General features: G+C 30.6%; 2 protein-coding genes across 3 annotated transcripts in view; both read left to right on the forward strand.

Moving 5' to 3' along the window:
- spg (dedicator of cytokinesis spg) overlaps positions 1 to 19,021 on the forward strand; it is an 87,998-nt gene extending 68,977 nt beyond the window's left edge. The window contains exons 4-13 of one of the 2 annotated variants that reach the window (XM_065516122.1): positions 10,820 to 10,940; positions 11,002 to 11,242; positions 11,345 to 13,087; positions 13,163 to 13,983; positions 14,056 to 14,165; positions 14,394 to 14,411; positions 16,303 to 16,509; positions 16,587 to 16,761; positions 16,823 to 17,044; positions 17,108 to 19,021. In XM_065516122.1, coding sequence (XP_065372194.1) covers positions 10,820 to 10,940; positions 11,002 to 11,242; positions 11,345 to 13,087; positions 13,163 to 13,983; positions 14,056 to 14,165; positions 14,394 to 14,411; positions 16,303 to 16,509; positions 16,587 to 16,761; positions 16,823 to 17,044; positions 17,108 to 19,021 — 5,572 coding nt within the window. The remainder of the gene's footprint in view (positions 1 to 10,819; positions 10,941 to 11,001; positions 11,243 to 11,344; positions 13,088 to 13,162; positions 13,984 to 14,055; positions 14,166 to 14,393; positions 14,412 to 16,302; positions 16,510 to 16,586; positions 16,762 to 16,822; positions 17,045 to 17,107) is intronic. The other variant, XM_065516123.1, reaches the window with a different exon arrangement.
- A 111-nt stretch (positions 19,022 to 19,132) lies between these two features.
- On the forward strand, positions 19,133 to 23,333 carry LOC135964065 (uncharacterized histidine-rich protein DDB_G0274557-like). The gene has a single exon (XM_065516126.1). The coding sequence runs from the start codon at positions 19,133 to 19,135 to the stop codon at positions 20,009 to 20,011; it is 879 nt and encodes a 292-aa protein (XP_065372198.1). The 3' UTR covers positions 20,012 to 23,333.
- The last annotated feature ends 8 nt before the right edge of the window (positions 23,334 to 23,341 follow it).

A 23,341-nucleotide genomic window follows, 5' to 3' on the forward strand; every position in this document is an offset into this window, starting at 1 on the left:
AGATATTCATTTAACAAACTACGAGTAACAACACATCACCAAAGAAACATATTGCTTAAGCATTCATTCATCCATCCAACCAACCAACCCTACCTTCTTTACTCGTTTGGTACTAACTATGTATGTATGTATATTGGTAGGTTTGATAGCAACAAAATCTAGGAACAAAAAGAGTTGAAATTCTTTTGAAACTGCATTATTATTACATTTTAATTTTTATTTTTTCATCTCAAACATAATGAAATGTTTGTTTAGTTTTATCACTTTCAGAAAATTTCATTTCGTTTTAAAAATTTACAACAAAATCCATCCAGCAATAAAATAGTAAAAATAGTGAGTGCGAAGATAAAAGAATGGGAAAACCAACCTGCTGAACATACTCAGACATTCCTTTTATTTTCATATTTCGTTTGTTACCTGTGTATCTAAAGAGATGTTGTTCTAAAGACTATTTATTGCATTAAGATGTCGTTTTTGTTTAAGAGGTACTATGGATATTATTTTGTTTAGGAAAAATAAGAATTCTAGGTATCATCACTAGGTACGTACGTACAGGCATGCAGATAGATACTAATGCAAGCATACATATGTATTTCTTTATGTACACAGATACATTTTGTATGTATATACATTAGGGTGGCATGTTCCCAACTAAGAGGAAAGTTTAGTTTATTTTAGGAGAATATTTCTCAAAATGTTTGTTGTGGAGTCAGTATTTGGTGAGATGGATCAAAGGATAAAAAGGTAGATTTTATAATATTTTTCACGAGAATTCAGATAGGCGCCTTTCAAAGACCATTCACTTGATACCAATATTTTATATGTTTTGTTTGAGAGAAATATGAAAAAAAACCTTATAAACTTACGTTCATATCCTGTGATCCAGCTCAGCAAATATTGACGCCAGGACAAATGTTTTGAGAAATGGTATCTTTAAATGAATTAATTTTTTTATTTTAGTTGGGAAACGTCGCAACTTTTGTTGTGTCCACCCTAATGTACATACATATGTAATATGTAGGGATAAATGGATGTTTATATTAGTTAAACATGCAGACTTCATAAATACAAGAATATAAAGCTATTGAAATGATATGTATGTTTATATATTTTCCTCTGTATGAAATTACAATATTGTTATAAAGTCATTTGTATATCGATGCTTTAATATAAAAAGTCCCTAACTCATGTTTTTTTTGTAAGTCCAGATTTAAGTTTATTTCGATAAATGGTCCGATCATATATCATAATTAGCCAAAAAATCTCGACACGAGTTAAGGCCTTTTTATATTAAGTTATCGATATATGTAAACTATGTATATTTTTTTCGAATAATTCAAATTACATATTTTACCTTGTTCTAATAATTCGATTACACATTTAAAATTAATGGAATTATTTGAATAATATACATATTTTTTAACAATGATCAAATCATAAGTAAAGTCGTATCGTCTAAAGTAACCAATAAACTTTTCAAAGAAAATCCAATATGGACTTTCAAAAAAATAGCAAAAGATCTGAAGTTTCATCGTCACATCGACTTGAACATTGAAAGAAACCTGGATCAGGAATAAAAAAAAGTCGAACAACTCTTTCGAAGAACACTTCTATCAGAAAAGCAGATAATGCTCTGATTCTTTTGTTAGCAGAGCAAAAGTTAATGCTAGATTGAAGTCGTATAAGGTTCACAAATTTTCAGATCACAATGCGGCAAAGATCTTAGAAGCAAAAGAACAAGCTAAAATATTGAGGTAAAATTTTATAAAAAAAAAATACACCTGTTCTGTGATGGATGATGAAACTTATGTGCTGGCAGACTTTTCACAACATTAGGGTCAAGATTTGTATATAGCTGATGGACGAGACAAAAAAATAAACAAAATTCCCCAAGTAGTTTCTTGTGTGGTAAGTCATTTGCAGTTTTGGCAAAAGAAGCCAATCATTTGTGACATCAGGTACAATAAATACAGAAATATGTATATTAGAGTTCGTTTGTGACCAGGTCATGTCATTTGATTTTCGGGTATCATCATTTGTCTGAAGGTCTTTGCGCAAATAAAAATAATGGCGTCCTTTTTTTTGAAGTGGTTCAATGGACGCCATTATTTTTATTTGTGCAAAAACCTTCAGAAAAATGATGATACCCGCAAATCAAATTTTTGAAATTAACTCTAATGTATATATTACGAAGTGTCGAAGTGTTTTTTCTTTCTTAAAGCAGCACAAAGTGCCTTCATATTTCTGGCGCGATTTGTCATCATGCACTATAGAAAAAAGGCCCTCGAGTGGTATTCAAAAAATAATATAAATTTTATACCACGGGCGGCAAATCCCCAACTGTCCAGAACTTCGGCCTGTGGAAAGCAATTGGGCTCTTGTAAATTAACAATTAAAGAACACAGGAATGGTATCCCAGGACATGTCCGATTTTAAGGATAAGTTGACCTCCTCGTCCACTTACCCTTAAAACTATAAAATCTTTAATGGGAGGATTTCCGGAAAAAGTGGGTAAATTGACAATATTTTAATGTTAATGAATTTATTTTTTCTGGCTCACTCTTTATATAAATTATAAAATAATTTTGTCCTCAATAACACTTTCATTTTCAAATCAGTCAATCTTCTTTTTACTAAATACAATAACTAAAATTGTTCATGCGGTAACATTTATATATTTGTAGAAGGAGCTATCGGACCACTTTTCTTAACTTCAGAAGTTTGTTGGATTTCAAAAACAATATAATATTTTCGTTCAAAATAAAAATTTTCAATACAATAGCTTCTCTAGTCGGCATTTTTAGACTTCTGCTACACAGAGAAAAAAGATTCGTAGCAGCACCCGAATTTTGGAAGGAGTAACAAAGGTTTGGTTGCTTCAACCGAAATTCATTATTATTAACTTCCACTACGAATCGGTTTTATCTGTGTATTTAAAAATGCTGTCATACAAAAATAAGAACAAATAGGTTATAAAAAATTACATTTCCATAAGTTAAACGTAAAATGTTTAAATAAATTTATTGTTAGAAAATTTTGAAAAAATTATAGATTAAATGAATTATTTTTATTTTTAGATTAATGAAATATTTTTCTACATAAAATTATTCGAATTATTTGTTATTCGAAAAGGCTAAATTTAATTATTCGTATATAATTCTTGGATTATTCGAATGTCTACCGTACTAAGTATATACATAATTACTATTCAAATATATATAAATTAGGATTGTCCTTTAATGAACTTGTTCTTGTTTCCAAAAAAAAAAAACTAAAAATATTCTGATTTTTCTATATTTGTTCCAAACAATTAGTATTTAATTTTGGTATCTTCTCATTTTTTCATAAAATTTTGGTTACAAAATAGAATTAATTTTAGTTCAAATTTTAACAGAGATTTTTCTTTAATCTCATGTTTGATTTTAGTTGTGAACATCAGCAACCATTTTCGGGGCCATCCTAACATTCATATGTACGGATATACATAAATGGTCACAGAAACTAAGTACAAAAGTCACAAAGACTGACACAGACATATCTATCTAATCATGTTGGATTTTTTTATGATACCTTTTAAAAATTAAACACACAAACAAAACTTAACAATACCCTGGTACTCTGGTAAGAAAAAAGTGTATAAAGTCAAAATGAACTCCACAATGAGACAGATATCTTCTCATACAACACTAAGAAATTTTGAAATATATACTTAGAGCTAATTAAATATAAATATATATTTTTTTTTAAAACAAATATTAAATAAATTTATTTTGTGGACTATTAAACATCATCTTCATTAAACTAAACATCCATTTCTGGATAACCATTACACTATTAATTGAATAGTTTATTTCAAAAACCAGACAAGCAACAAAAAATCCAAAATTTGGTTATTGGGCGATTACTAAATACTGATTCCCTATTATGGTGAAGCAAAGCCGAGATGTCCGTCTGTTGAAATCAACTTTCCGAAGCCCTCAAATAACTTACTTACATTTCAAAGACCTTTGCAATGACGTATATAAGACCATAGTAAGTTGGACCTACAATGGGTCAAAATCGGAAAAAATATTTTTTAACCCGAATTTTTTTTTCACCATATGAAAAAAAAAATTTAAATTTAAAAAAAAAAATTTAAATGTAAAAATTTAAAAAAACAATTCGAAAAAAAATTTTATTCCAAAAAATTAAAAAACAACTGGAAAAAAGTGGCCACTTAAAATCGGTACGAATTAAAGCGAGCATAGCTTTTAAATGAAACAACGTATGTTAACATTTTATACATGAAATTAAAGGTAACTATAGCTTTATGTGTCTTTATTGCGAATAAATTGTCAGGCTTTTTTTATGGCTCCCATTAATAGCTGCACAACTTTTCTTCTCACTTCTACTGTTATTCCAGCATATTTATTCCACTTTGCTCTCATCAAAATCTGGTTATTTATTTTACCTGCACTCTTTTTCACTTGGCTAAAACTTTGTATCAGATGTGTGATGTCTTATAAATGACAGCAATCGCTTTTCCAAACTCTCTTTTTATATATAATTCTGAAAATTCATTAAAAATATTTCTGAAAAGCTTGACTTTTCAAACCGCAGCTGCGGATTGCCTGCCAAATTAATATTTTTGTTCAATTTTACGTATTCATATTTAAAGGCCACACAACCTCGAACTGCCGAGACGTAAAATTTTTGATCTGATATCTGATATTTTTGGTCGGCGCAGGTCTTTGCTGGTTGGTTACGACAACGCAATAAACATAGCATACAGAGTAGTATTATTTTAGGACATTTTTGGTTTGAAAAGCAATAAAAACATTTTTAAACCATTGTGAAATATTAGGACATTATGACAATATGACATGATAAGAGACCTTGTGAGTTGACCATATGTGTGGATATATTATATGACAACCAATAATAAACTAATTAATTTTGTATTCATGTATATTTCTCACACTGTATATGACATATACTAAGTACTTCTTGTAGTTTTGTACATATATTTTATGTTACCTTTGCTTATCGACGTGTAAATAATAATTTGTTGTTAGTTATCTTTGTTGTTTTAATTTTTTTCTATCTTTCTTTACTTTTTTCTCTAATGACACTTCAAAAGGTACGAGTAAAACGAAGATATGTTTCAATGATATCTCAAAGTATCTTTTATATCAATTGTACTATAGCATATACCATGTATTTATGTATGTATGTCTTTGAAATGCGTTTTTTTTTCTTATTTTTTTTCAATTTGCTCTTAATTTTTTTTTAAATATTTATTTAAATATTTCACAACATTATTTTATAATTTTTATAGCACTTTTGTGTGAGATAAAAATGAAATTTGAATTTATTTTTTATTATTTATTTATTTTTCATTTTCGTGTTAATTATTTTTAAATTTGTTTCATTTTGCTCGTTTGCTCGCTTAGAGTAGTTATAAACACAACACTGGCGGCGTATTGGCCGGGCCTTAGTCGTTGTCGTAGTTGTTGTCGTTGTTGTTCGTAACACAGTAATAAACATTAACGGCAGCACAACATTATACCATCAGCAACAAAACACCACCACCAGCAGCCAACAACCAACCACACAACTCAAAATAACACTCTACTTAAAGGTACTTAATTAAAACTGACTTAAAAAAGAGTTCATTACTACTACCAGCTACTGTGGGTTTTTCGGTTTTTTTTTACAGCTTATAAGTTTGGTTTATTTCTTAGGCCTCCTTCTGACTTTAAACTGGCGTTTTTTTTTATTCGATATATACTTTGTTAGCTCTCCAATACGGCCGGCCAGTCGAACTAAACCACTTTACTCTATTATGTATGAGTGTTGGACGTGCCGCGTTTAAACTTTGGTTTAGGTTTTTTTGGAGTTTTTTTTTTATTTTGACATGTTTTTTTTAGTTTGTAGTTATTATTTTATTTCATTTATGCCAACCATGTTGTTTAGTTTACTCTCAATTGCTGGTATTGTTGGCTGCTGCTGGTGTTTAACACTTATACATTTACAATACTTAGTTCATCTCATTTGTATGGAGTATTTTTTGTTGTTCGCTTTTGTTTTGTATCCCAGTTGAACTTGTGACGCATACATCAAAAAAACAAGTTTTGAGATACGAGTACTTTGAATATCAACGATTTCTCTTATTTTTTTCTGAAATATTGAAGCAGGCTTGCCAAATGTGGGAATATTATCCAGCTCAAGGGTAGAGAGATTGTACCTCTGTATATGTATTTCAGGCAGAGTATCCTGACAGACATTTTAATTTATCAATAGTCTGTCAGGTCTCCTGGAGCTATAGGTTATAACTAGATTGGTAACTGAGAGCCAAAAACCTAAGTCTGTTGTCCAACACCTAACTCATGTTTTTCATTGACATTTCTCTCTCATTCCGTTCTATGTATTTTTCTATGTCTGGAGCCTTATATTCGACGATTGTCGAGTTATATCGTTTACAGGTTTACTCATACGTATCAACAAGTCTTGATTTGACTAGCCAGAATATTCTCCCTGAGGCATAATACTCCATCCGCGACTCGATATATTCCATGCATCACAACACGGATTTCAAGTAGCTATGGAAAACTTTAACTTTAGCGTGGGTTGAGATATTTTGCTGTCTTCAGAATTTACTGAGGGTTTCATTGACTTGCTTTGCCTTACATAGTCTACTTTGTATATCCTCTTTGCTGCCTTGACTGCCAGCTTGAACAGCATGGAGACCCCACGAAATACCATGCTACTACGTAGACATTGAGTGGTTCATGACAAAGTCAAGATGAATGTTGAACAGTAATGCACGCAGAGATAAAATATAGTTGTGCATGTTTACTGTAACCATTTCAACATTTTTAGAAGTTTTCTAACAATATTATAGTCTCAGTAACTATATATATGATTATAGTAACCATAATATGGTTAACTTACGATTCACATGATTGTATCAGTCATATATATGGTTCTTCAATATTTCGAAAAAAAATTACGTTTTTTTTTAGCAAAATCAAAAACTTTTTTGACTTTTTTTCAAATGTGATTATTATATTGTTACTTTGTTACCTTTTAAAAACGGGGGTTTATTTCATTTAAATTAGATAGCTCTATTTCTACAATAATCTTGAAATATTCGAATTCTAGAGCTTTCGATGTTAATCATTAATCATTTAATGTTGTCATACTTACAAACAATGCTTAACTCAAAGCTTTTATTCAAGTTTGTATGTTCCACAGCTATGTTAATGAGATATGTTTAACGTTTTAGGAAACAGATATGTTTAACGTTTTAGGAGCACTGCTGTTTGATAATGCCTCTCAAACAGCAGTGCTCCTCAAACTTTAAACATATATTTCTGTTAGTATTAACATAGCTGTGGAACATACTACAACATTGAACATTGAATAGCTTAAAACCAGCCGTTAAATCAGTTATATTTAAATTCAAGTACAATTTCGTAACAATATGAAGTAACTTGTTTTATAGTTGAAGCCACTAAATTTAAATTTTAATTAAAATTTGGAGCCACTTTATTAGAATGGCATTGGAGTTCTAGTTCTGAAAACAAACAATGATTTAAGTACTGTAACGCTACATTGGAACAACTTTCTGTGGAAATGATCATACATATAAATAAAATAAATGTCGAATGTGGTAACCCTACGTAAATTTAAATATTTTTTATCTCGTTTACCAAAAAACACCAAAAGTTCTCTAACGCTAAGTTTAATAAACCACTTATCAATGGTTTCAAAATGAATAACAATATTTAGAAATTTCACTTAAAAAAATCAAAGAAAAATGTTTAAGGAATAAAACTATTTTTGCACATTTTAAGAGAGTGTTAAATGCTCTTAAATCTTCTCATTCTGTTACAAAACCTTAAATAAAAAATTTTAAAGCTTTATTACCCATATATACTCATAAACTTAAGTATTTTTCTTTTACAATTACCATATATATACAGATAGATACCTTTTGAAACATTTATGATGATCAGCAGCAGGAGCAGCAGCAACAACATCTGAATTTGAATTGTTGTTGACTACTTGCTATCTCTGTCTTTGCGTAAGACAGGTAAACAACGCCAGCGTATAACCAGCAGCATTTCGAGTCAAACCAGTAACAAAAAAATTATTAAAAACAAAAAAAAACGAAACTGCACGGTAGTTGTAGTGGTAGCAGCCAAACTATATTCAATATACGATACTTGTACGATATTCATATGTCGTCCGACGTCTTTATACTTACATATTCTCAGCTCATATGCTTGTATGTTTGATTATTATGGGGCCTGGTTGTTTGGTATCTATACCGGTAAAACAACCAACGGTCGGACGGACAGACGAACGGTGGGTCGGTCGGTCGTTCGTTGGATCGGTCGGTCGGTTCGTTCATACAATTCAATAAAACATACATGTATTGTGTATGGCAGTTACTACTGCTGCCACATTATACATATTAGTTAGACCAACCAACTATAGTTATAGTATAGTTATTGTATTGTATCGTATAGTAAGTATATGGCAGCTGCTGGCTGTGGTAATATACCAAGTTTACATTGATATCTTTGGATGTACAGCATATACGACTATGTATCTAGATACATACATACATATATACATACATTTTTGCAGATGCCATGACTTTTCTTATTACGTTTGCTTCTGCAATCATATTATAATGATTATGATGACGATTTTTGTGTTATTTGGTTTTCAATAGGGATTTAGATTGGTTTTTTTCTTTCGTTTTTACACATTAAACAAGAACTGGATATGCATGCATCATTTTTTGTGGTGCATTATCAAGTTCAAAGGGGAATTTTTTTATAAGATTTAATTTTTTTTTTTAATATTTTTGTAATCAAACCAGAATTCATTAAAATGTTTGTGCTTGAATATTTATCTTAACACTTCAATGACACAACATACATATGTTTTGAAATATTTCATAAATAATTAAAGGCAAATTATGGACGAAAAAGACATAACCTTTAAATAAAATATATTTTAATTCTTTTATTTATTAAAAAGCTCTTGTAATAAATAACGTCAAACAAATTTATGTTAAAATATAAACCTTAAGAATACTATTGATTTAACACATAAACATAAAATAAAACAGTTCATTTGTGTTAATATTCGATTCAAGGTAAATAGGATTACAGGGTTTTGAAATCAAGCAGTTTCTTATTTGATTATTTTTTTTCCAATAAAATTAATGATTTAATTGAAAACTGCTCATTTAATTATAAAAAAAACATGATTGATTGCAAAAAAAATCGCAAACGGCGTCAAAAGTTACTTAAGCTTCCAGATGATTGGTTCCAAAACATTGCATTAATTTTTCATCACAAGTAATGATTCGGTGCTAAAATGATTTTCTTTTATAACATTCATTTTGGACATGCAAAATCGTCTTTCAAGATCTCGTATGGTGCCCAATTTCCCTACTTTTGAATGAATCTTGCTGCTAGCAAACGTTTTGAAATTGCTGCTTGAGTAGATTCCAATGATTTTGCAAGCTCTTTTTCAGATTGACAACAATCTTCATGGAGTAATGCCTCCAATTCATGAGTTATTAGCAATAACAATGTACCAAATTTCCAATTTAGCATATTTTCAATACCAAACATATCTGATGAACAGGGAATGTTTTGTCCTTTCCTGCCCTATCCTCAACAGACAGACGAACGGACATAGCTATATCATCTTAGAATTTTGTATGGACCCAGAACATTTCCATGTGTTACAAACTCAATATACCCCCCCTCCCCCTATTCTTATAAAATACGCGCGAGAATCGGTACACACTTTGTGTCTGTAAGGTAACTGGTTACATTTAAGGGTTAAAATTTCTTCTTCCATTTAATCTCTTTGATTAATTGTTTTTTTTTGTATGTAATGATTTTCAAACTCCATTGAAACTTTTTTTTTATAATTTTTTTATCATTATTTTCTAAAATAAATTACACACTCTTACGTACATACCTTATGGCCATTATCTTTGGTTTTCAAATACCTTTTTGCTATTCCAACTCGTTTCATTTGTTACTTTGTTAGATCATGTTTAGGAATCCTATTAGGTTTTAATGAGTAACATGTCAAAATATTAGATTTCTGTGGTTTTTTAAGAAGTGCTGCTTGTGGTTTTATATTTAACGAATTTCCAAACGTGTTAGTTTACAAAATAGTTCATACTCGTACTGGTGGTATCTATTTTATTTCCTTCACTCTTCTCCACGATTTGTGAATGTTGTTTTGTAGATAAATGTAGGATGAATGGATGTAAATATGTAAGTTTTTTTTTTTTTTTGTTAAGTGTGGAAAATTAAAAGTTCACACATAATTTATCTTTGGTTGCCGGGGATATACATATATGTATACGTTACGTTATAAATAAATTTATTACTATGTATTTCTCCACACTCCAAAATTAATTGTACATTCTACTAAATCATGTGAGTAATTATATAAGCTCTATATTATGTCATAAAGACTCAAATGAGATATATTTGAGAAGTGTGAATTTATATTAAAGTTCGCAATATAAATTATTTGTAAACTATATTACGGAAAGAAACAAACAATTTCGATAAGGCATCGGACCTTAATCATTCAAATTTCTTTACGATCATACAAAATTTGAAATTGCTCTAACATTTTAAATTCCTTTTATTTTTTCTTTTTATCGTTTCGTCCCTTATATTGTAAATTTTGTTTTAATTTTTTTTAATAATTTTATAACTTTAAAATACTTTATTAATATGTTGCAAATAACTTCTTATCAAAATTATTATGCCTTTTTTATTTCTAGAAAGCTTGGCCTTGACTTAGTACCCCGTGTGGGACCACTAGCAGTAGATCCACATAATATTGGCATAGTTGGTTTACACAATGTTCATGTTACCAGTGCAGATAATGCAAAAGCATCATCGGTAAGATATTAAGATAGTTTTCGTGTACTAATTTTCTTAATTAAATTTTAATCCTTCACAGAGTCGTGGTACATTACGGCGTAAAACGCAACGAAAAATTCTCACACACCATTTGTATTTTTGCATGCGAGATTTTGGTTATCGCATTGCGGGCGGCGATGACGCAGAAGTTTATTTTTACTTATATGATTCCAACAATATGAAGGCGTTGTCTGAACGATTTTTAGTAAAGATCTCTAAAGATGGATACCCCAATTATATGGAAAGGATGAATAGTAATTGTACTGTGTTCACAGATTTAGGTAAGACGACAGAAAAATATTTACATACATATAAATTTGTATTCAAAATAATATTTGCAAATGTTTAATACTAATGGAAAACTGTTGTTTTTATTTCTAAAGGAGCGGCTGATTTAAATGATGAACTCTATTTAGTGGCTGTGGTAATGCGTGTTGGCAAGATTTTACCTTCGGAACCCGTAAAGAAATCAGAAAAATCCAACAATAATATCTGCTGTAATGGTCCAGCCTTGTATAGGCGACCATTTGGGGTGGGTGTTTTGCCGTTAGGAGATTTTTGTCATTTTGATAGCACCATAGAAACGGAAGAAAGAGAGCACAATATTAAATTGGTTTATAATAATGATGAAAAGGATTTTCATCAATTACCTGAACTGTTAATTAAGAAATCAAGCAGTAAATACCAACCGATTAGCACTGGCAGTCAGAGTAATCAAGGCGTGATGGTATCTCTCAAACTGTTACATGGTGGCTTGGGGCAGGCACGCCAAGAACAACCCTTGCTCTTCCAAGGTAGTACCATTACAAGGAAAATGGGTTTCCCAGATGTCATAATGCCCGGAGATGTACGTAACGATATGTTCATTACTTTAGAGCGGGGTGAATTTGAAAGAGGTGGTAAAAATACGGCTAAAAATATACTTGTCACTGTAGTTGTATTAGATGTTGCTGGCAATATCCTTGCGGAATGTTTATGGGGAGCTTCTGGTATGGATTCACAAAATTATTACAAGTCAATGATTCTGTATCATCAGAATGCTCCCTGTTGGAATGAAATGTTACGTTTAAGTGTACCCATTGACAAGTTTTCTACCGCTCATGTGAGATTTGAGTTTCGTCATTGTTCGACGAGAGAGAAATCAGATCCAAAATTATTTGGATTTAGTTTTGCTCGTTTAATGGATCCCAGTGGTGCTACATTGGCAGATGGCCAGCATGAATTGTATGTGTATAAATGTGAAGACTCATCAAAACTAACGACAGCCAACTATTTGATATTACCATGTAAGCCAAAAGATTCACATGCCAAAGTGGAGTGCAGTTCAATATTCCATAGGAGTTCTAAGGAAGTGTTCGTAATGAAGTCTTTATTATGTTCCACCAAACTTACGCAAAATGTTGATTTACTGTCACTGCTGCAATGGCGTGCTCATCCTGAAAAGATACAAGATTCCTTAACTGGAGTATTGCGTTTAAATGATGAAGAATTGGTGAAATTTTTGCAAGACGTTTTGGATGCACTCTTTGCCATGTTTTCCAATGAGGAGGGCAATAGCACGCAACATTCCGGTTTAGTATTCCATGTTCTTGTGAGCATATTTAGCTTGTTGCAAAGCAATAAATTTCAACATTTTCGTCCCGTCATGAATGAATACATTGAAAATCATTTTGCCGCTGCTTTAGTCTACAAAGGTCTGATAACATCTGTGGAGCATATGGCCGTTTTTATGACAAAAGCAGAACATCCGGATCCCTTTCAGAAATGTTTTGGTTCTTTAGAATATATTTTCAAACTCTTGATACAATCTAGAAAATTGTTTGCTCGAGCTACCGGTGGCCAATATGAGGATTCATTTCGTAGAGATTTACATTCATTATTCACTGCTTTAAATGGTATGCTAGCAGTACCTTCGTATGACGTCATTATACCCACTCAGGAGGCTTTATTAAGTTCGACTGGTGTTGTTTTGGAACAATTAAAAGATACACTTCCAGCACCCGAATTAGGTATGCTGGCTCGCAATATGTTAGATGCCATACCAAGGGATGCTCCCATACGTTTGGTGCAAGCAAAACTTCAAGCTGTAAAGGATTTAGTATCAGGAGAACTATTTCACGAGGATGGTAAGTTAATATTAATGAATAACTTTAAAATTAAACTGGTTAGCTTTAGCACCACTTCAATTGTTATTTTTTTAGATTCTCGCACTGTTATCCTATCTGTGGCATGTAAACACTTACGAATGCATCTAAGCCGTCGTGATGAACTAAAACTTTGTGCCGAAATTCTGTCGGAAATTTTAACACATCTCTACGATTTACAAAAGGAACAAAAAGACAAAGTCACAAATACCTTACAACATGACTTGGACTCGTTGTGTAAAAATATTTTGGGAATTTTAATTAAAACTATTAGTATCATTTTGGAAGGATCTAATTCTGTGCTACCTCAACTTGTAGCCTGTTTGTTGGGCCTCCTACAGCTCTTAGATGAAACACATTACAAACGTTATTGGGACGAATTAAGCCCCAATAAAGATCCTCGAGATCTGAAAGAATTTTTAGCCAAATCATTGTTAGTATTCGAAGAACTACTATCACAAGATTGGTTGGTATATCCGCCGGACTGGTTAATCATGAAATTAGCCTGCAATGATGTATTACGTAAATCCTTGGAAGAGTTTGCTAAACCCTTGGTATATCGCTTCTTGGGCTCGAAGTCATTTGATTCCCAGCTGTGGTGGACGTACTTTACTTTAGCTGTAACATTCTTAACTCAACCCTCACTACAGTTGGAAAAATATCGTGAACCAAAAAGACGCAAAATTTTACATTCTCATGGTGATATGCGAGTTTTAATGGGTTTTCAAATACTGAGCATGTGGTCTCAATTAGGAGAACAAAAATTACATTTTATACCTTCAATGGTGGGACCATTTTTAGAAGTCACTTTAGTACCCGAACCGGCTTTAAGAAAAGCTACACTAACAGTATTCTACGACATGATGCAGTGTGAGCAGGTATAGATCACATCTTTAATTTTAGCTAAATACATAAATTACACATTCAAATTAAATAAATTTATATTTCAGAGTGCCCGAGGATCTTTCCGTTTAGTTGAAAGTGAACTTATTGATAAATTAGATTTATTAATAAGTGAAAATAAGGGCGATGATGAATATCGTGAACTTTTCAGCACCATGTAAGTGTTTAATATAATTTTTGTACTTAATCTAGCAATTACATAAATACATACTATATACAAAATTTGTCCGTTGTAAATCTTATGTTGTTTTGCAATTGTTTTATGTTTTGTTCTATTAATAAAAAAAAACTTAACAATTAATAGCTTTTTCATATATTCATTGCTAACTTTATAAAAAACAAATATACCATTTTCTATAACCATAATGCTTTCACAAACAAAAAGGGAACATCTAAGTTTAGTGTAAGTTCAATTTATTATTAAATCATCATTTTGCTTTGTAGATTTTAAACTGCATTCATCGCTTATTTTATTTATTTAGTTTTTTTTTTGTTTTTTATCACCTACATTTTATTTAGTTTCTATTGTTTAATATTAAAATAATCAAATACATACATATCTACACATATTAATTATATAATGCATATATTCTGGGTTTTGGATTAAAAATTCAATTATATCGGGAGGAAACAAAAATTTTTGACAATACAAAATTTTAAATTACGGTTATGATCACACGGCTTTAAATCAAAAATATACCTAACAATTTTTCTAAGTATACTCTTTAGACAATCAATAAAGCCTACCGAAGTACCAGATACGACCTCTATGCACTGTAAAATTAGCAAGCTATCTAACAAGTTTAAACTTTGTCTGACATAAAGTCTAGTTAATGTCAGATATGTTTTTTAGAAAGCCTATCAATGTGCAGATTAACCCTCCGTTAGTCGCAATCATTTTAAATCGAGACTATTCGCAATGTATCAAATTGATATCAATAAAAAAGGTGCGTTTGAAAATAATCTCTTCACTTTTTATTTCGAAAACATAAAAACAATATTAAATGTAATGTATTTAAAATAGCAATACAAAAAATTGCAGTAAAAATATTATTTTATCAAAAAAAAAAAAAATTACAATAAAAAATTAGTTCCTGTATCAACCAGATCAGTTGCGAGTAACGCAGGGTTAAATTTTAAGCTGGAGTCAATAATAATGCCAAGGCATTTGAAAGAGACAACACTCTCAATAGTCGTGTCATCAATGTTAATTGTAGGATTCTAGAATAATTTTTGTATTATTTAAATTTACACTAAGATCACTAAAGTTCATCCAATTAAGGATAACATTTAAATGATAATTAAATCTAATCTGGAAATTATTTTCTATTAAGCCCGTACTAAAAAGAAGAAAAATACCATCCGCAAAAACATATGATTTGCACATATCGAAATAATTGAGTTTAAAATGTTTGTGTTAGTAGACATCTAGAACAAAAGTAATATTTCAATTGATCTTTTGATCCACTTTGTGGAAGTAGAATTTCACCAAATTTTGACCACATTTGAATCAGTTATGTAGATAAAAAAACTAATGGAATACAATCATTCAAATACATTAAAAACAGAATTGGACAATTTTCTAGAAAGAAAAACTTTATCTTACGATTCTTTAACTTTATTATGATATCAAAATCTAACTAACAGTTCTAATGTTATAAACAGTTTTATTTAGATATATCAAATATATATGTATGTATATCTATATCAAAAATAAACGAAATTCTGGAGAACTTTAAATTTTGTATAATAATATCGAGCTTAAAAATATCATTTCTTATCGAAACTAAATTATTATTTTAGTTGGAATATCGAATATTGTATTTAAATTTATTTTATATTAGAACTTGTATTTATGTTTAATTTGATTTTGCTGTAAAGTTGTGGTAGTTGTCAAATTAATATATTTGGTAAACTGTTTAATAAAAGGGCTTGCTGCAATAACTCGATAAGCCACAAAATATAGACTCGGTTGTTGAAAAAATAAATAAAAATAAAATACTGAGAATTAACAAATAAAATCAGTGTTCACATTAGTGTATCTTATCAAGTTATTGCAGCAAGCAGTTATATTGTATACAAGTTCTTATCAATAAGTATGAATATTAATTGTGAACGTATGAAATTTTAAAAGTGAAATGTAACCACAGGAAGTAATAAATTAAGTTAATGATAAACAAATCAGTATTTTAAATTTCCAATAAATAGTAAATAGTTTACTAATTAGTCCAAATTTTTACACATTTTAAACATGTATTTAACCTAATAGATTAATATAAATTTCTTTTATCAAGTCTTCTTGAAAAAGTTCAAAATGAAAATCCAACTTGGAGGGATGCTGGTACTGCTTTTATAGCATCGGTAACACGTCTACTAGAACGATTATTGGATTATCGCAGCGTCATGCAAGGTGAAGAGAATCGGGACAAGCGCATGTCCTGCACAGTCAACTTGTTGAATTTCTATAAAAATGAAATCAATCGCAAAGAAATGTATTTGAGGTAATTCAACATTATTATTAAAATTAGAAATATATTTTACATGTGTATATGTATTAACAAAAACATAACCATTTCAGATATATTTACAAATTACATGATTTACATTTACAAGCTGAAAACTATACTGAGGCAGGTTTTACTTTAAAACTATACGCCAATATGTTAGCATGGGATCGTGAGTCAATGGTGATACCTTCCAATGATACTGTAGCAGAACCGGAATGGCAACGTAAAGAAAAATTATATCATCAGGTAGAATTAAAATTCACATTTTCCAAATGTTTATGTTGACAATTGGCTTGTTTAATTTTAGATACTCAAATATTTTGATAAAGGTAAATGTTGGGAAAAAGGTATTCCTTTATGCAAAGAATTGGCTTTGCTTTATGAGACGAGACGTTTCGATTATAATAAACTAAGTGAAATTTTAATATTAGAAGCGAAGTTTTTTCAAAATATTTTAACTCAACTGCGACCAGAACCAGAATATTTTAGAGTTGGTTTTTATGGCTTAGGATTTCCATTATTCGTAAGAGTAAGTATTAGTTGTCATTTAAAATGATAAACTTATTGATAATATCCCATTTTTTAATTTCAGAACAAACAATTCGTTTATCGTGGCTTGGAATATGAACGCATTGGTGCTTTTACACAACGCTTACAAACCGAATTTCCTACCGCACAAATTTTAACTAACAATAGTGCTCCGGACAATTCTATCTTAACTGCTTCTGAACAATATATACAAATTAGTTATGTTCGTCCTGTAGCAGATGCACAAGCTTTAAAAACTGCCATGGTTACAGTTCCCGAGAAAATTGCTCGTTTTTATGAAGTAAATGATGTTAGTCGCTTCATATCAGATCGTCCTATTTACAAAGGTACTGTAGATAAAGATAACGAATTTAAGTCGTTGTGGATAGAACGCACAACCCTTGATATAGCCTGTCCATTACCTGGTATATTGAGATGGTTTGAGGTGAAACATAAATCAGTGCAAGAACTGACCCCAGTCGAATTTGCTTGCGAAACTATGAACAATGTGGGCAAAGAACTGTGGGATTTAATAGTGCAATATCGTAATGATCCTAAACGTAATATAAACCCATTCTCTATGCGTTTACAGGGCATTATAGATGCAAACGTAATGGGTGGTATAAGTAAATACCAAGAGGCCTTTTTCACTGAGCAATTCCATAAATCTCCCCAAGGTCAGGGACAACAGGCCAATGTACAAAAACTAAAGGCCTTAATTTTGGAAAAGATACAAATTCTAGACCAAGCTCTCGAATTACACGGCCAACTAGCACCCGCAGGTGTGCAACCGTTGCACAATCGTTTATTGGAGAGATTTTCACAGCTGAAACAAAGTCTTTCGGGTTTGGGACGTCTAAAGAGGCAACATTCTGAAAGTATTGTTAATACTCCACTACCACCATTGCCTACAGAGAAAAGAACCATGAGTTTAGGTACCAACAGTGGACCCACCTCACTGATATCAGCCTCGAATTATTATGAACACGACGAAATATATACTAGGCCTGGTGAAACTTTAAGACCAGTCGAACCATCTAGCTATAACAATTCCTATCAAACCTTGAGCAAAGAAAATTTATGCATTGTTGGAGATACAAGAGTAGAACCTCAGAATGCCCCTCCTATACCCAATCGTCCTCGATCTCAAAACTTTAGTTCAAACATGTCATTAGATGGACCTGAAGTTCCACCCAAACGAAATATCAATTTGCCGGGATCTCCTGGTGCACCTCCTTTACCACCTAGAGGCATAACACCCGACAAACGAGCCTCAAATCCCATGATATTCAATGATTTTTCAACCGATTCGCCGGTATCAAGTATGCCACGAAGGCCACATTCCACATCACACCAACATAATCAAAAGTACGCTGTTGTCGATATCAGTTTTGATGATCCCGAAGCTGATCAGGCTCCACACTCTCTAACGCACACTCATAACTGTCATAATTCTGACTTAAATCATTTAAATGTTACATATGCTCCCAATGATTTTAGGGATTCGGGCATATCAACTGCCAGTGCACATGAATTGAATCATTTAAATAATCTAAGTGAAGAATCTTCCTCGAATTCCTTAAGTACGGTACATCATCGTGATCATTGTCGCATGTCTTCGAATGGCAGTATGGATGGTTCATATGCCGTCAACTCATTAAATATCAATCAACGGGAAAATTCAGCCAGTTCATTTGATTTGGAGGAAGTGCCCATGCCGCCACCACCGATACCTCCAAAATCATTAAACATCATAGCCACGCATGAGTCATCCATTGAATCGGGCCCATCCACACCACCATTATTAACAAATCAAGCTCAAAACGCAAATCATTCCCATTTACATCATCATCATCACCACCATCTACATCAACAACAAAATGGCCACAATGATGGCTATGTATCACCAAAAGCCACACCTGTGGCCACTGCACACGACATCAATGAATCTCAGGGTGATGTTGGCAACACTTTTTGAGTTACAATATGTCGCTGCCATCAATCACCAACATCCACATCTAGCATAGAAGTAAACACGACTACAGAGACATCATCATCGCCCACAACCTCACCACCACCTACTAGAACCATGTTCACCGAACAGGCAGTCGTACATGCATCCCAATCACTTACATCTCTGACATTAAATACCAATACCACACAATCACCCAATCAAAATCTCACTCACCAAAGTCAATATCAGCCACCAAAACAACAGCAACAAGACAAATATAACTTTCATTACTCTCATCATCACCATCATTCTCCTCATCACTCTTCATCCTCTCAGAAAAATGCTCAGCAGCAACATCATCAACAGCACAATCACAACTATCGACGGCAAAACAAGCAAGTACATACTCTACCCTCATCTCTACCCACTTCTATGGAATCATCAATTTCGCGTCGAAATTCCATTATAGAACATTGTTCCTGTGGTCTTACATTTAAAATTGATAAAAATACAAATAACATTATAACATCATCCACCTCTCTTCTAACGCTCAACACCATATACAATGAGAATCCAACATTGATTGACCAAACAAACAACCAAGGGTCCCTAACACAATCGCAAAATATATTGCAGGATGCAAAACACCATCAGCATCATCGTCAACACCAACCACAGCAACAACATCAGTACATTAATAAATATATCAATAATCACCATCATCAACATCATGCGCACCACTGTCACCATCAGCAAACTACATCGTCAGGCGGAACAGCAGCAACTGCGACCGCTCCTGTAACAATACCACGTTACAAACCATCCGAACCACCGGAAATTCACACTCATGAGTACTTCTCACAAGAATCTCAATCCCAAGATCACACCACAACAATCACAAATACAACTGCATCATCCGCATCAATTAATGCTTTTGCATCCACACCACACTCACATGGTTGTCGTCATTCACACGTTCATGCACAAACCGATTTCTCATATGGCCAGCGATGACATGCTTAAGGAATTAAACGTCTGTCTTCAAAAAACAATAGCAAATAAGAAGATATACACTTATGATTGTACGTAAGTAAAGGTATAAACCTAGATATAAAAAGAATAATCTTTCTAAATACATATAGTACATCTAAAATATCTAAACTCAATTGAACTATTAAACAAAAAACAAAATACAACAGGATAATATATAATCATAAAAAGTAGGAAACGTTCTAAAAAAAAAATAGTATATTGCCATTCTATTGATAAAGTTTACAAGTCAAAGCTCGAGCTGATTCCTCCTATAATAAAAGTTTATGGAATTTATATACATATTTTGTATCTATGGATTGGATGGAAGTTATTGAAACTAAATACTTTAAAATGCTGCATTCAAAATTACAACATTTTTCTACAGACTATAAACATATTGAAAACACTCTGAAGAAAGAACACAATAAACCAAACGATATTATAACGATATGTGATAATCGTTCTCGAATCATTAACGATAGTATTTACGGACTAAAGTGTAGTAGCTTTCCTTACGATATAATTTTTCCATGAATTATGATATCTTTTTCGCTTATAATTTCCAAAAATATCGATAGTATCTCCATGCTATAGATTTTATTCTGTATTCTATAGAAATTATTTCGATAAAATAATCCGAAATCCTGAAAGAAAAGAAAATTTAACAAATGTTCGCGTATTTATTCAATGAAATTAAATTTGATTTTATTCAGCTTTCGTATGTTGTTTGAAAAGTTTGCTTGCTAGTTTTACTATTTTCCAATATTTTGTTTACATTTCCAAAGCTAGTAAAAACTAGCATGTAATAGAACAGACTGTTAAATTATTTTTCTTTTTGAAGTTTTTTAAAATTTGTATCTTATTGTGCAAACGTACTAACTCCACTTTATATGAAAATTGAGATTTTAATACAAAACACTAGAATGTTTACTTAAACAAAGTTTACAATTATTTTGTTGTTATACTCTGGTATGCTAAATTCCATTTTATTTTGTAATAATTGCAATATTATTATATCAGCCAAATGGAAACAAAAACTAATTTTTAAAATTTTGTTTTTACTTTCCACATAAATATCACTTTGGTGACGTGATTTACAAAATTAGGGCCTAAAACTTCCTCTAAATCATATTTAATATGTAACCAAACTACATTAGCAGATTAAAAAAATATTAAAAATCAATTACATTAGAACGTTTTTTGTGTCTCCTACAAAAATTGTGAAAAGGGATTTATCACTTTTGCATACTAAGCTAACGAAATGTTTATGCTTCCTTTATTTATTTTATTGGAAGCAAAATATTTGCTGTGCATTATAAGATGTACATACCAAGCCCATATCGTATATGGCTCATATTGTATCAATCACATATAATTTATCCTAGGATATCTCAAAAACGGATATATTTATTTTCTTTTTTATAATTATTGTATGAAAATTACAAGTTGGGATTCCAATGGGTTCTAAAGTTATGGTAGTTTTTTAACCATAATCTTTTCTTAAAATATAGATATGTAATGTACTTTTAATTAAATTAAATATTTTTAAAAATAAAACTAAGTCCAAATTTTGTATAACTGAATGACGCGTTCCAAAGTTATTCGATCCTAAACATTTATATTTTTTTACAATTGTCCGAGATCTCCAACCTTAGATGGCTATAAACTATATACGATATGGGTTTGGTTAATTCGTCCTATAATGAGCATTTAAAAGTAGAAAACTTGATTTGAATTTTAACATAATCAAGCGAGTGAAAAATTTAAAACTTCAATTTTGGTTTGATATATTTTCATATTACCCTATGATAACAAAATATGATATCATAATCGCCCCCATAAGGTAAAATCGTTTTTCTATCATATCGTACTCTGGTTTATTATGAAAGCGCTATTGCTTTTTCCACAATTTACCGAAATTTTAAATACATTTTTAGAACTTCCATTAGCACAAATATTAATTAAAATGCTAATTATATACATATGTCTCTAAAGTTGTATATTTTTTAATAAAAAAATTAAGAATAAACTCAATTCGCAAAAGTATTGAAGGTATTCACGTCACTGTTTTTTACAATATTTTACAAATATTTCATTCAGTTGCTTGATGTTGTTGCCGATAATTTATTTAATTTATACATGCACAAAATTAAATGCCTCTATGTATTTTCCTACCAAGGGTTATAATTATTGTTTTAAGTCCATTAAAGTATAAACATCCCAAATATGTATATGCCAATTATTTTTTAAGCTCGATAAAAAAAAACTTTGTTACAAAATATATAAACATGCATTAGTTATGTATATTATTTTCCTATTATGCCAACGATTACAAAATATTCCAAATCAAGTCATAGTCTTCGCAAAAAGTCTTCACAAACATGCGTATATTAAGAAATTTTACAGAAAAAAAGTTAAGTAAAAAAAAATACATAATATTTATACTTTGGAATTGTAACTAAAATTTAAAAAGTTACTAAAAAAACAAATAATAGACATAAATTTAATTAACAAATTATTAAGAAAACCACAGTTTAATCAAAAAGTTTCTATTCCTAACTCAAGAAAAATTGTCAACAACAAAATATAATCCAATCAATAATTAAGTATCAAAATATTGAAAAATATAATCGAAAGTTGTGAAATTCGTATTGAAGAAATAAATCTAAATCAAAAAAAGTCTTTAAAAACGAAAATATTATAACACCACAATTTTTTATATAAAAATTTAAGTAGTTTACATAAAAATTATATATAGAATTAAAAATCGAAATATTGTGCAATGCAGGCATTACTTTATAATCATAAAACTCATGTTAAAATAGTTTAAACAAAATTTTGTATTATTCGTACATGAATTTAAAATTATGTATTGCTAATAAAAATAAAAACTAACGAACTTTTTTTTATATATTTTATTTTAGTAGAAGAAAACCAAACAAAAAAATGTAAATTTTTTTTATACCATAATATTAATTTGTTTCTTTATAACTATTTTAGATTTGATAAAATACATACATATGAAAATACCCTATGTTAAACATTTTATTTAAAAACTTACATTCTAATATCCAATATATATTGATATCCCACTAGTCAGTCAAATATATTTGAAAAATTAAGTGAAAAATAACAACACAAAAAAATGCATAATTCCAAATATCATAGTTTTTACTTTTAATTGCAATAAAAAAATATTACCTTAAATAATTTTAAACAATGAAATTCACATATATTAAACCTATAGTAATATGCATATTAATATATACATATATAAATAAATTAAAATGAAAAGTGTTCATAACTTGATTT

This window comes from Calliphora vicina, chromosome 1 (assembly GCF_958450345.1).
Source record: "Calliphora vicina chromosome 1, idCalVici1.1, whole genome shotgun sequence".
Taxonomy (NCBI): domain Eukaryota; kingdom Metazoa; phylum Arthropoda; class Insecta; order Diptera; family Calliphoridae; genus Calliphora; species Calliphora vicina.